The 13,715-nt window shown below is 50.5% G+C and overlaps 1 protein-coding gene across 9 annotated transcripts in view; it reads left to right on the plus strand.

Moving 5' to 3' along the window:
• The window catches only part of Mbp (myelin basic protein), a 118,239-nt gene extending 107,835 nt beyond the window's left edge, over window positions 1-10,404 (plus strand). For 5 of the 9 annotated variants that reach the window (XM_031366146.1, XM_031366148.1, XM_031366149.1 and 2 more), the window contains 2 exons: window positions 3,434-3,556; window positions 8,880-10,404. In XM_031366146.1, coding sequence (XP_031222006.1) covers window positions 3,434-3,556; window positions 8,880-8,924 — 168 coding nt within the window. In that variant the 3' untranslated portion in view covers window positions 8,925-10,404. The remainder of the gene's footprint in view (window positions 1-3,433; window positions 3,557-8,879) is intronic. The other 4 variants (XM_031366155.1, XM_031366152.1, XM_031366153.1 and 1 more) reach the window with 1 other exon arrangement.
• The last annotated feature ends 3,311 nt before the right edge of the window (window positions 10,405-13,715 follow it).

Raw genomic sequence — 13,715 nt, forward strand, 5'->3', positions numbered from 1 at the left:
CCATATCGCAAGACCCAGCAGTCCAAATACAATGCTGGCCACCCCTTAAAACAGTATTGCTGATGCAGACCAAATACAATGCTGGCCACCCCTTAAAACAGTATTGCTGATGCAAAGAATGATGCTAAACTCAGTTGTTTCATTTCTAGTAATTCATTAATCCAGAAGATCTGGGGTTTTGTTTGTGTGTTAGTGGTATCTAACACCAGGCCACTAAACCACCAAGAAAGATTCCTTAAGGGTTTTAAGTTTGTAGACGCAAGATCAAGGTTTCAATGATGGTTTTAATCGGCCGAACAGCTTGGCTTCTAAATATTAGCAAGTTTCGATGTCTATGCCAATTTAAAATGCTTACTGATGTGTCCTAACCAAGTATATTGACCCCAGCTGCTAGCAAATACTAGATTTTTATTGTTAAATAGCTGCAATTTTCAGAGCTACACAGATCCACAAACACCAGCCTGTTAGCCAGAGGTGGGGTGGGGCGAGAGGTTGTCTGTTTATGGGCAGTGTGGTACAGAGCCCATTTGTGCCAACAAAACAGCACACAAGAGATGAGGTGAGAGGGGAGGAGGGAAGAGGGAGGAGGGGGATGAAGAAGAACCAGTAGAAACAAAAGTATGTAGAAGACAAAGTCAAGCACGGGCACACATCTGTAATGCCAGTACTTGGTAGGCAGAGGCCTGCTGTCTCAAAAAGTAAAAATAGGGTAAACAGAGGAAGAGATATAAGAGGAAGGATTGCTTGAAAGACCGAGGAAATTTGTGGAACTCCTGGACCGTTCCCAAATGTCCTCATACTGAACGATGAACCACTTGATGTAAATGTACCTTTTTTTTTTTTTTCACTTGGCAAATCTTCCGAACTGGTGACAACAAGGTGTCTACCCAGTCCCCACCCATGGCCTCTTTCTGCGTTTCATTTTGTGCCAGCAGGGAGAGGGATGATATGAAGGACAGCGTCTGTTTTCAGCCAGAATTCTTATTTTAACTACTGCTGCCTATGTCTTAGGCACAGGTTGTCAGGGCTTTGTGGAAACACATTGTGAGGGAAGGAGGGAGGCCCTTTGGCCCACCGGCAAGCCAGCAAGGTCTTGGTGCCTCTCTGCAGTCTCCACTTTGGGTCTCTCTTGGTCCCAAGTTCCTTCCAGTTTTCATCACCTCTTCTCAGGGTGACCTTCTTGTCTGGACTTTCAGAAACTCCTCCTTGTTCTCTCAGAACTCTGTTGTCCGTGTCTTGGTCCTGTCTGTTTTCCAAGTTGAAATCCACTCGGAAAGTCCCTCATTGTTGATCTGAAAGTTGAGCTGTTCGGGTCTCAGAAATTATTGGTTTGGGAGAAAGGCCATCCTCTGGGACCTAGAGTTCATCCAGAAAAGCCTGTTTCTGCCTCCTAGTTGCCTGGATGCTTGGTGCTACACTCCCCAAGTGCCACAGCCCTTCCCTGTGGTATCCGGGAGTCCAAGAAACCTCCAGGGAGTCCAAGAAACCTCCAGGATGCATGGGTGGCTCTGGCTGGCCCCAGGCACACATGCAGCTTAGAGCTTGTACCCCTCTTGTCCCCACTCCTCACCCCAATAGAACACCTGAAACTGAAACAGCCTCCTGACAGCCAGGGGCCCTAGTCTGGCCTGAACACAGGCTAAAGAGAGGGAATGATGTGAGTAGCTGGAATCCGGGGAGAACGTTGGCTCACATGGCCAGGGTCTAGCTTCCATCTTGCCCGAGAAGGCCAAGTACGTGGAAGTGCCTGGGTGTCTTAATCCTGCCCTCGGCACGTCTCAGATGGTAGGTGGCTGGGTTGCTTCTCAACATCTGTCTTGCTTCATGCCTGCTGTGTGAATCAGCATGGAACATTGAGACAGGTGCTAAGTGAGGCTCAGGCTGGTGGCTGGTCCTGATGCTGGAGCTGGAGCCTGGTCCTGATGCGGGAGCTGTTAGTAGGGAGGTGCTAGGTGAGGCTCAGGCTGGTGGCTGGTCCTGATGCTGGAGCTATTAATAGGGGCAGTGCTTTCCTAGTTCCTTTTGTCAAACCCTTGGGGCTGGACTTTCTGACGCAGACAGAGTCTTTCTGGTCGGCCTGCTAACCTTCACACTGAGGCTTGATGAGAACCTTACCCAAAATCCCAGTGTCATCACTCAGGGTTATAGAGAGCATCCTTTGTAGATAAGCCAACAATGAGATCCAGAGAGTCTTACATCCCAGGTCTCACTGCCCATCATCCACAGAGTGAGAGGGACTGTGGACCAGTGGATGCAGGAGGATGGGTGCCTGTTCTCCTTAGTGGCTAACTCCATAAGGACACAAATGCAAAAGTAGGGCACTTATGACCCTGCCTCATCCTGTGAATGAAAGGTCAGTACCAATTTCAGTGTATAGGAAACTGAGACTCGCACACCTGCCCACATCACCCACCTAGAAAGAGGGAGGAGCTGCTCTCAGGTTCAGCTTACGTCCTGCACAGTGTCAGCAGCCCATGGCACCAGATAAACATGAATCTAGGCCACGCCATTGAGAGGCTGCTCTGGACCAAAGACTGGGAAATCGGTCTTTTACTTTGGGAAAGGTAAATTTTAGAGTTCACAGTCTCTTTCTTTTCCGTCTCCTCTTCTTCCTCCTCCTTTTCTTCCTCTTCCTCCTCCTCTTCCTCCTCTTCTTCCTCATCCTCTTCCCCTTCCTCCTCTTCTTCCTCCTTCTCTTCCTCTTCCTCCTCTTCTTCCTCCTCTTCTTCCTCCTCTTCATCTTCCTCCTCCTCCTCTTCTTCCTCCTCTTCCTCCTCTTCTTCCTCATCCTCTTCCCCTTCCTCCTCTTCTTCCTCCTTCTCTTCCTCTTCCTCCTCCTCTTCCTCCTTCTCTTCCTCTTCCTCCTTGTCTTCCTCCTCTTCCTCCTCCTCCTCTTCTTCCTCTTCTTCCTCCTCCTCCTCTTCCTCCTCCTCCTTTTCCTCTTCTTCCTCCTCCTCTTCTTCTTCCTCCTCCTCCTCCTCTGAGGCACAGGGCATGGGAAGGCAGAATCTGAGCTGTGAAAGACCAGCAGAGAAAAACTTAAGGGCCAGGCAGAGGGTGACACTCCTGACCCCTGGGCTCCAGCACCTTTGGTGTGCTTCCTCTGCTGATGAGGGTGGAGGCCCTTGTTGGGAATCTAAGAGATGCTTGCCTTTTTCTCACAAGGATGCCCTGGCATGGAGCTCCGCAGCTGTCTGTAAGGTTGGGCACTTGTGCCCTGGAATATTCAGCACCCCTGGCCCAGGCCTTTTGCTCTCCAGCAACACCCACAGATGGACTTGGGGACTGGCACTTCTTTAGGCCCTCCCCATCAGAGCTCCGTGCTGCTCTTGCTCCTGGATGATTCACGGATGCCACCTGGTGGCTGGTGCCCTGCTGGGTAGTCCCTGGTGGCAGCTCTGAGCAGACGCTGAGCTCTGGTCTTTTCTTGCAGGGGGCCGAGGGGCAGAAGCCAGGATTTGGCTACGGAGGCAGAGCTTCCGACTATAAATCGGCTCACAAGGGATTCAAGGGGGCCTACGACGCCCAGGGCACGCTTTCCAAAATCTTTAAGCTGGTAATGTAACATTCCTACCACGGGAAACACCTGGGCACCTCTGTGGGAAGTGGGGGCCTGGAGCCGTGCTCTCTGTTCACTGTGCCCCACTCCTCCAGGCCAAACCGTGTCCCCAGGGTAATGCCAGGGGTCAGGAAGAGTGTTAGCAGAAAGACAAATTCCAGAATCCCCAGCTGAGCTTACCCAAGGGTTCAGTGACTTCCTCCACCCACAACTTACCTTCTCTCCTTTGCTTTAGCCAACAGAGCTCTGCCTTCCCTCTGGGCATCTTAGGGAGTTAATGTGAGGCCAAGAGTCTTTTTAAACGATGCTGTTGTGCTAAGCACAGGCGTTCCCTGGGCCTCACTGTGAGCCCATACTGTGTCTCTTCTCTCCCTAGAGATGAAAGTCAGGTGGACCCCTGACCTGGGTCTCCAGCTAGGTAGAAGTGAATGGCACCCGTATGTAGAAGTAGCTGAGAGGAACCCCCTGAGGGAGCCTCACCAACATCACTCAAGGGGACCCAGAACAACCCAGGAAGGGACCTGCAATTACCTGCAGAGGTGCTAGAATCATACAGACCCAGTGAGAGATGTCAGGGTCTTTTTTTTTTTTTTTTTTTGGTAAGTCTGTGGCCTCAGCTCCTGACCTCTGAGACATGGTTTCCTTATCCATGGTGTAAGGGGATGATGTGCCCACTTACCTCATATCTGGTGACATGGTGGTGGAGCTCATGGCAGGCATGGAGCGTAGGTCCGGCACAAGCCAACTTGGCAGCTTTATATAACAGTGCCAGCCTGGTGTAGAAAACCTCACAACGTAGCTCTAAAAAGGTCACCTTGAGGTGAAGACTAGAGCTCGGAGATGTCCTGGGTCCTTCCCAGGGAACTCCAAAAGTGAGGTCTATCTTGAAGGAATATGAGTACCCAGGTCAGGTTTTGACTCTGAACCAAGTCCCAGATTTCCCCTAATGAAAGCTCCCCTCGGGCTGGAGAGATGGCTCAGTGGTTAAGAGCACTGGCTGCTCTTCTGGAGCTCCGGAGTTCAGTTCCCAGCAAGGACAGGGTGGCTCACAGCCATCTGTAATGGGATCCGATGCCCTCTTCTGGTGTGTCTGAAGACAGCTACAGTGTACTCATATACATAAAAGCTCCCACTCTGGGCAGTTCTATAGCACTCAATGACCACAGTGACCATAGTCAGGAAGCCAGGATACTCTAAGCCAGGGCTGCCTTCCTGGGAGGAGGAGGCCTAGAGGCCTGACAGGCAGGGCCAACTCCCCCTCAAATCTGAGAAGCCAAGCCAGATGCCCTGGTGGTTCCTGGGAAAATATTCAGTAAAAAGAAAGAGACTAAGGTGCCAAGCTCAGCATGGGGGTTATAGGGTGGTTGTATCTCTAAAGCAGAGATGTGACGCTCGCTAAGATACAAAAGAGGAGCTAGCATACTCATGTAGGAACAGCACTGAAGGCAGAGGAACATGTGGGAGAAGGCCTCAGAGGGTTCTAGGAGACATAGACCAGCAGAGTCACCCTTGACATGCTGGGCCAGGAAAAGAGAGGGAACCACCCCGCAGAAAGAGAGCTCTGACTCTGGCCCTAATCCTGGGGGCCCTGATGGCAGGTAAGGCTTGCAGTCAGGTGTCAGGGTGACAGTTGTCTGAGTGGCAGAGACAGAAAAGCAGCAACTGGGTTACAGAGTCTCTGGGCTAGATGATACAGAAGGAACTCTTTTTGTTTATAAAGGCCCAGGAGTCTAGTGACACGGCTAACTCTCCAGCTATGAATCTACATCGCAGAGCCTCTAGGCTGGAGAGAGGCAGGGAGAGAGACACATTGATGTCGTTCATTCCTGGCAGCTGCTGCAGGCATCTTCCATGCTAACTTAAGGCTCTGGGGCATTTGTCATCCCTGAGTCCCTGGCTCCTGACTGTCCTGGCACTGTCTAAGAAGTCCCCTTGCTTCCTAGTATGGCATCCAAAGTTACTGTTTTGCTCACTCCATCTAAGCGAGGAGGCCTGTGTCTGGGCTCTGAGGTCCCAGATAGCAAACGTGCTCACAGTCAGCTATTCTCCGCTTTCCGCAGCCAGCTTTTTTTCTGAGGCAAAGATGAACAACTTGGACCATAGAGGCCTGTGAACCAGAGTCCCCACTGCAGGCGTGAACCTTAAGGTGCCACCTACTGTGGTGCCACCATCCCCAGTTCTTGCTTCTTTCTTGGATGAAAGATTAATATTCCTGTTGGACGGTCTCCAGACAGAGGTGGCTGATGGTTCAAGGAACAGCGTGAGGATCTGTGCTCTACTGACTCCCACCTTGTAGCATCCGCACCGGCTGTGCCATTCCCACAGACCGGCCGTGAGTGGTGGATGGGAGATGCCCTGCTGGATTCCTGGTCCACCTCTCCTGTTTGGCACCCAAGGGGGCTTGTGTATTTGGAAAAAGGGATACTCATACTTTAGATTCTAGTGCCTTTGTTTCCGATAAGAATGAGGGGACAAGCTCCGACCTAGAACCATTTGTCAGACCAGGGCTGACACTGGGATGTGCAAAGGTTAGGATCTGAGGTGTATGTTTCCTAAGAGAGCCACTGCATTGAGGTTTCACGGTTTGTGACTGCTTGGGTCTGTAACACAAGCTCATCAAGTTCATCCCCCCCTGGGCCTTCCATTGCATGGATTTACTAGTAGGATGTGCCCATGGTCATCATACACAGAGAGCAGATAACAGGCACGGGCTTCTGCCTCCTCATGAAGCAGGCGCAAGACCATCTGTGGAGCCCAGACATGACAGGGCGTGTGGACTACTCATTGTAATGTGCAGTGAGAGACGCACACCTAAGAAAAATTAGTCAGGAAGAAAACCTCACACCTGGGATGCGAGCAGAAAGCAAACGAGTGACCGCCTGCTTTCTGTGTCAGCAGAGTGTAGGCGCTACCCAGCCCCCTAAGTAGATTAAAGTAAAAAGTAAATTCTACCCTAGGTCTTCAAGTTAACACTCTTTTGGACCCACTGCCGAGGTTCTGAAGGCCGTAGGGGCGGGTGCAGAAAGGTGTTTTCTCCAGTGACCTCTGAATTCAGCCAGGGGTCACCGGTGCTGAGTGACCTCACTGCCATCCTGTTCTTGGGTTCCCTAGACCTCCTGCTCCAGTTGCTAGCTGTTGCCTTGGCAACCACACCCACCTGGGAAGCCCTGTCCATCCCTCTGCATAACTTCACCCTAGGCTCAGGAAGCCTCAGACATAGGGCGTGAGGCAGAATCAACCTGGCGTGTGAGGGATGGGCTGCTCGGGGCCTCTACCCAGGAGACACGGCCCTGCTCCAAGGGAATATGCATGGCTGTGGGTGATGCCTAAAGGATGCTCCCGAGGTGGGACTGTCCCCACAGCTCCACTGAGGTGCATATGTGACTTGTGTGGTGGCATCAGGAGTGTGTGAGACTCACATTTCTCAGATAGGCTCCATACCTTCCCTGGGCTTCTTTCTGTAAACAGCTTTGTAAATTGCTTTAAGTTTCTATGTAGCTCAAGGAAGCCTTGATGATCTCCAGTGCATGTGGCTATGTAATTAAACCATGCTACATAGATAGCTCATGTGGGCTGACAGGCTGTGTGACCAGGCTGGAAGAGCTCAAGGGCTCCCTGGCTCTTAACACCACTCTACCCAGACTGCTTCTTGCTTGTCTGCTTTGTTTGTTTTGTTTTGTTTTGTTTTGTTTTTTAAACTCTTAGCAGCCAGCCCTGAGGGAAGGGCCCTGGTTTGCTGGTTCGGTGCGGCAGTTAGCACCTGGCTGGAGAGAATCAGTAGTTCTCTGTCTTTGGGACCCACGTCTTATTTCTAGATGGATAAAAGGAGCCTTTGCCTCTTGTAGTGTCCCTCATGAGGTTGTAAGTTCTCGTGGGGACTCACTCCACATCCTCAGGGACACGTCTAAGCCAACCGTACCTGGTGAGCACTGGTATGTCCATTATGGGGCCTAAGGCCCACCAAAGACGGAGCAAGTGGCACGAGAGACAAGAGGCATAAAAGAAAATGGAAGGAACAACAATGGTGGGTGCCCACCTTGCTGGCTCTAGTCCTCTCCTCTCTGCTGGCTGACCTTGGGCAAATGACTCAACTTCTCCAATCTTTGACTATCATATCAAATAAGTGTGTACTCAAGGTTGGCTGTGAGTACAAGCCGAAAGTCAGGTGCTCAGCGGCTACTAGAAAGCATCCATGGTGTGTCCACCAGTACGTTTCAAAAAAGAAGTCATCCGAGGCCTGGCGGGACTCCTGGATTTCAGCCCAGGCATACTGTTTTCTAGAACAGAGATTCTAGGATTTCCCAAGAACTCAGTGCCCTGTAGGGCCCAGGCATAGCTCTGCCCACGATCCACATAGGAAAAGCTGGGTCAGGGCAAGGCAGATCTCCAGGTAAGGCCAGGGCCCCCATCCTAGAGAAGGACTTCACTCCAGAGGTGACTTCATAGCTGGACTTAAGTCACACTGCTGAAAGGCAGTCCCTTGAGGGCCTAACACAGCAGCGCCCTCCGAATTATAGCTCCAGTGTTCGGAAAGGCACCCTGTGATTTCACCTCAGCCTGAGCCCCTGGCCACCATGTGGAAACCACTGGGCTTGTTCCATACCCCGTGGCTATATGGCTGGCTGAGCTCATTCCACACTCATGCTTGGGAATGTGGCTGCCTTGTACTCTGCTGGTGTCTAGGCTGAGTGTGACCAAGGTCTGCCTCCTTGGTTTCCATGCCGACGCTGATCCTGTAGGCTGTGCTACCTCTCAAGCTGATTGGAGCGCATCTCATTTCTAATTTCAAACTTAGTGTCTAAAAGTTAGTGCCCATCAATTCAGGGTTTCAGAGCCTTGTCATGCCTGCATTCGCATACTCCCAAGTGTTGCTTGTGTCTTTTGGTAGCAGTGGCAGCGCGCTTTCCCAGTGCTCATCAGCACCGAAGCCACTTTCTAGAACACACTGTGGACAGTGGTCCCAGTCCCAACTTACACCTCCCTCAGTCTTCTAGCTGAGAAAATCAACAGCTTGTTTGGAGCAAAATAACAAGGCTGTAGCATTCTCCCTGCAAAGGCAATGATGCGGCGGCGGGCACCTTAGACCTAGACTGGCCCTGTGGCTCACAGTCAAGAAGGTTTACCTTAAGCTACAAACGCCAGTTAGGACTTTTCCGAAGGAGGGTGTGAGACATCCAGGGACTGTTCTGTGCCCTGGGATATCACTTCCGGCCCGAACGGCTTGTGATTGGACAACCACAGAACCAGCACTGTGGATGGGGAAGTGTCACCCTGCAGCCACACAGGTTCGTGCCTAACTCCTGTCTTTTCCTTTTCCCAGGGAGGAAGAGACAGCCGCTCTGGATCTCCCATGGCGAGACGCTGAGAGCCCTCCTTGCTCAGCCTTCCCGAATCCTGCCCTCGGCTTCTTAATATAACCACCTTAAACTTTTAATTCTACTTGCACCAATTAGCTAGTTAGAGCAGACCCTCTCTTAATCCCGTGGAGCCGTGAACGCGGTGGGGCCAGGCCCTCGGCACCCCGACTGGTTAAAACTGTTCGTCCCTTTTCATTTGAAGAGTGAGTTTCCTCGGGGTCTTCTCAGCCCTGACTTGTTCCCCGCCCCCACCCCCCGTGTACCTTGTTCGACTCCGGAGGTTCAGGTACACGGACACCCTTCCGAGTTCACCCTCACTCCATCCTCAGACTTTCTTTTCACGGTGAGGCGCACCCCTCCAGCTTCCGTGGGCACTGCGGATAGACAGGCACACCGCCAAGGAGCCAGAGAGCATGGCGCGGGGGACTGTGTGGTCCAGGCTTCCTTTGTTTTCTTCCCCCTAAAGAGCTTTGTTTTTCCTAACAGGATCAGACAGTCTTGGAGTGGCTTATACAACGGGGGCTTGTGGTATGTGAGCACAGGCTGGGCAGCTGTGAGAGTCCAGAGTGGGGTGGCCCTGGGGACGCTTCCAGGCCAGCTGTTCCCTGCACCCCACCAGCTGATTTCGAGCGTGGCAGAGGGAAGGAAAGGGGCGAGCGGGCTGGGCAATGGCCCCAACAGGAAACGGGGACTTAGGGGAACACGCTGGAGATGCCATGCGTGGCTGCCAAATGTCACCATCTCTCCTCAGTGGCTCCCCAGAGCAGGTGCTTTTAAGAACCCCGTTTCCTCACAGAGCCCAGGGAGAGTCCAAGGACATGGCGCATCTGGAAGTGGGACTGCAGGAGTTCTCTGGTGGCCTCACGCTGTCCCTCTGGCCACTTCTCACGTTAGGGTGGTCAGCGGCAGCTCGCCATGGCAGTGCCCATTGGTACATACTAACCTCGGTGGGAAAATAACCACTCCCTGCCTCATAGAAAGGACTCGTTCTTAGCTTTAGGAGGGTTCCTGTCACTGAATCAAGTCGCTGCCCTGGATGCAGGGCTGGCCTGGGCGATCCTCCAGGGATAAGGAGCTCCGAATCCGAGTCTTCTAATGACCATAGACACCTCCCTGTCACTCTAATGTACTATGTCTTTTGATTTAGCATGTCTACAGAGCCCCACCCTGGCACCGTCACCCCTTGGAAGGAAGGTGATGGTTGATGTAGCCCAGTATGCATCTTGTTAATCTGTTCTAATTCTGAGTAGAGTGTGGATTTAAGATAATACCTATTAATGTATTGCCACAATAACGTGAGGGTTAGAGAAAAGCAGGGAAGAAACTTCCAGAAATAAACTCTCCAGATGGTCCCACGGGAGTATTTGCCCTCCAGTGTGACTGAACGACCTTGCCCATGGCTCCGTCCAGACAGCACAGCTGCAGTATGGCTGGACAGAAGCACCTACTGTTCTTGAATATTGAAATAAAATAATAAACTTGCAATGATCTTTGCCCAGGTGTCTCATTTTGCATTCCAGCTCGTAGAAGTGAGCCCATGTAAGGTACAGCCTCGTCACAGGATAGAGTGCTCTTCCTCAGGAGCACCGGACAGGCTGCTTCACGGTGCCCTTGGGAGAATACCTCAAGGGGCACGTTGAGGAGGCCAAGCATTAATAAGCCAAGAAGATGGAGTAGAGGTGTCATAGGACAGTGACCCACAACATACAAGGAAAAGGATTTTCAGTCACTCTGAGGACAATTTTCAAAGCTATTGCACTAGGAAACACCCTGCAGAAAAGCAGGCTGCATGCTTTATTCGTGATAGGGATGAAGTGATTCATCCTTCCTCTCTTCTCTCCCCACTTCCTCTCGTTTGTCTTTTGTTTTTCTTGCCGAGTTGCTTTTCGTTGTGAAAATTCTATTTCTGGAGGATTACCCTAAGTCCCTTTTCCTGTTGGTTTGGAGAGAGCTCCTGGCCCCTTTCTGAGCTTCCAAGGCAGGCTATGGAATACCATCAGATTTGTGAGTTGTAGGAAGGCAGGCTTGCCATGGGCCAACATTACACTCTTTCTCTGGGGCATGTTGTTCCAGCACAGGGAGCCAGTGCAGGTCCTGGAGTCCACTGACTGACCGGAAACCTTATGTCCAGGTCCTGGAGTCCACTGACTGACCGGAAACCTTATGTCCAGGTCAGGCTCAGGGGCTCATATCTATAATTGTAGCACTCAGAAGAGGGAGCAGGAGGATTGCGTGAGTTTGAGGCCAGCCAAGGTTACATAGTGAGTTTGAAGATAGAGATGCTGTCTCACATCATGCCTTCAGTCCTAGTGCTAAGGAGGCAGACGTTGAGCTCTGTGAGCTTGAGATCAGCCTGATCTACAAAGCGAGTTCCAGGACAGCCAGGACTGTTACACAGAAAAACCCTGTCTCAACACACACAAACACACATACACACACCACCACCACCATCCAAACAAAACAAAAGAAAACAAAAGACACAACAAAATAAACAAAACAAAACAGACAAACAACAAAAACCCACCAGGGGTTAGAGAGCTGGGCAGCCATTAAGAGCACTGGTTGCTCTTGCAGAAGATCTGGGTTTGAAAACCCACCAGGGGTAAGAGAGCTGGGCAGCCATTAAGAGCACTGGCTGCTCTTGCAGAAGATCTGGGTTTGGTTTCCACAACCATGTGGAAATTCACAACAGTGTGTGACTTCAATTCCAGGAAATCTGGTATGTTCTTCCAGCCTCCACAGGCAGCAGGCATACACAAGATGCACATACATGCATGCAGGCATACACAAGGTGCACATACATGCATGCAGGCATACACAAGATGCACATATATACATGCAGATACACACAAGATGCACATACATATATGCAGGCACGAGACATACATACATGCAGGGATACACAAGATGTACATACATACATGCAGGGATACACAAGATGTACATACATACATGCAGGGATACACAAGATGTACATACATACATGCAGACAGACACAAGATGCACATACATACATGCAGGGATACACAAGATATAAATACATACATGCAGGGATACACAAGATGCACATATATACATGCACACACACACAAGATGCACATACATACATGAAGGCACATACAAGGCATATATATAAACAGATATATAAAGATGTACATACATGCATGCAGGCATACACAAGATGCACATACATACATGCAGGCATATACAAGGCATACATATATGCAGGCATATACAAGATGGACATACATACATGTAGGCATAAACAAGATGCACATACATGCTTGCAGGAATATATAAGGCATACATGCATGCAGGCAAACACTAGATACACACACACACACATACATACACACACACATGTATACATACAGGCAGGCAGATGGTCACACACTGCCATGCCCACTCGTCTATTCCAATTACCTCTGCAATATCAGGGGTAAAAGCCTGATCATGGACAAGAAGCATTATGACTTCAAAGGGAGTTTGTGCCTCCTGGGTATTTAGTCAGTCGTGGCATCCCCTAACTCAGAGGTAGCCCAGATATGTCCTTGCGAACTCATGTGCTAGGTGCCCACCAAGATACGATTTATTAATAGCTAGACAAAATTGAACATTGCTCTTTGACCTTTACCAATGTTCCAACATCTTAGCCAAATCCTGGCTTAGAATTTCGTAAAGAATGTTACCCATCCAGACTAATTGCATCCGGCATTGTGGGTGAGCATTGAAGGTTACAGAGTGGGAGACTTATCCCAGGGCAAGGTCAAGTAGAATCCTCATTCTCAGTCAGGTACTGCAGCTGAACCACTCCTAGGAATTAGCAAGTAAGAGACCTGTCTCTACTAGCCCAGAAGATTAGCATAGTGGGTGTTTTACTAAGGATGGCGGGACCTTGAGCCGAGTGTGCCTGTGAGAGACAGTGTGCAGCAGTGAGCATTCGAGATTCTAGATTCTAGATCCAAGCCCCTACCCTCCTGGCTGGTGCACCCACAGCCCCCAACCGCCCCCCCCACCCCGGGACTCCGGTCGGGCCTATGTGGGCCCAAGCGTGCTCGGAGCCCAGGGGTGTTGCACCAGTCCAGAGGAGATGGCTGTTGTTTTAGATCCAGTGTGTTTTAGATGGCTTCAGATGCACCTCGACCACTGAGCTGCCAGATTTGTCTTTCTCTTTTGCAATGACTGTAAAAGCCTCACGCCATTTTTGAGAAATACACTCAGATCCCACACTTCTTTGTGTCAACTCTGTTTATCACTCACCAAATTTTCTGCCCACCTGACCAGAACTCTCTCATCCCGCGGAACAAGAGGTCCCCGCAACGAACCCAGTCTGCGGCAACACACATAAAAACATTTTTATAATCTTACAAAGATAACAAAAGGCTGATGTCCATTTGTCTCCTTGTCCTTTTTAGCCAACAAAATCCTCCCAAATAAAGGATCTGGAACTACAAAGATGTTTGCATTATTTAAAGGTGCATCCGGGGACTTCACAGGAGCAGCTGTCCCACTGTGGTCATTCACCACCCCTGGCCTGATTTTAACGTCTCTCCACCAACTCACCATCTCTTCTGCAATGAACCTTGAGCTGTGGGAGGAAGGGATATAATGTCCATCTCCCATTTAGGGCGGAGCATCCTGTCATCCCTTACTCTTTGCACCCTGGCCAGCTGTGACTCTCTGCATTGATCACTCTGTGCTGGGTGGCCTTTGTCAACTTGACACAACCCTAACCATATCTTGGGAAAGAGAATCTTAATTTAGAAAATACGTCCATAAGATTGACCTGTAGGCAAGCC

This window comes from Mastomys coucha, unplaced genomic scaffold (assembly GCF_008632895.1).
Source record: "Mastomys coucha isolate ucsf_1 unplaced genomic scaffold, UCSF_Mcou_1 pScaffold13, whole genome shotgun sequence".
NCBI lineage: Eukaryota > Metazoa > Chordata > Mammalia > Rodentia > Muridae > Mastomys > Mastomys coucha.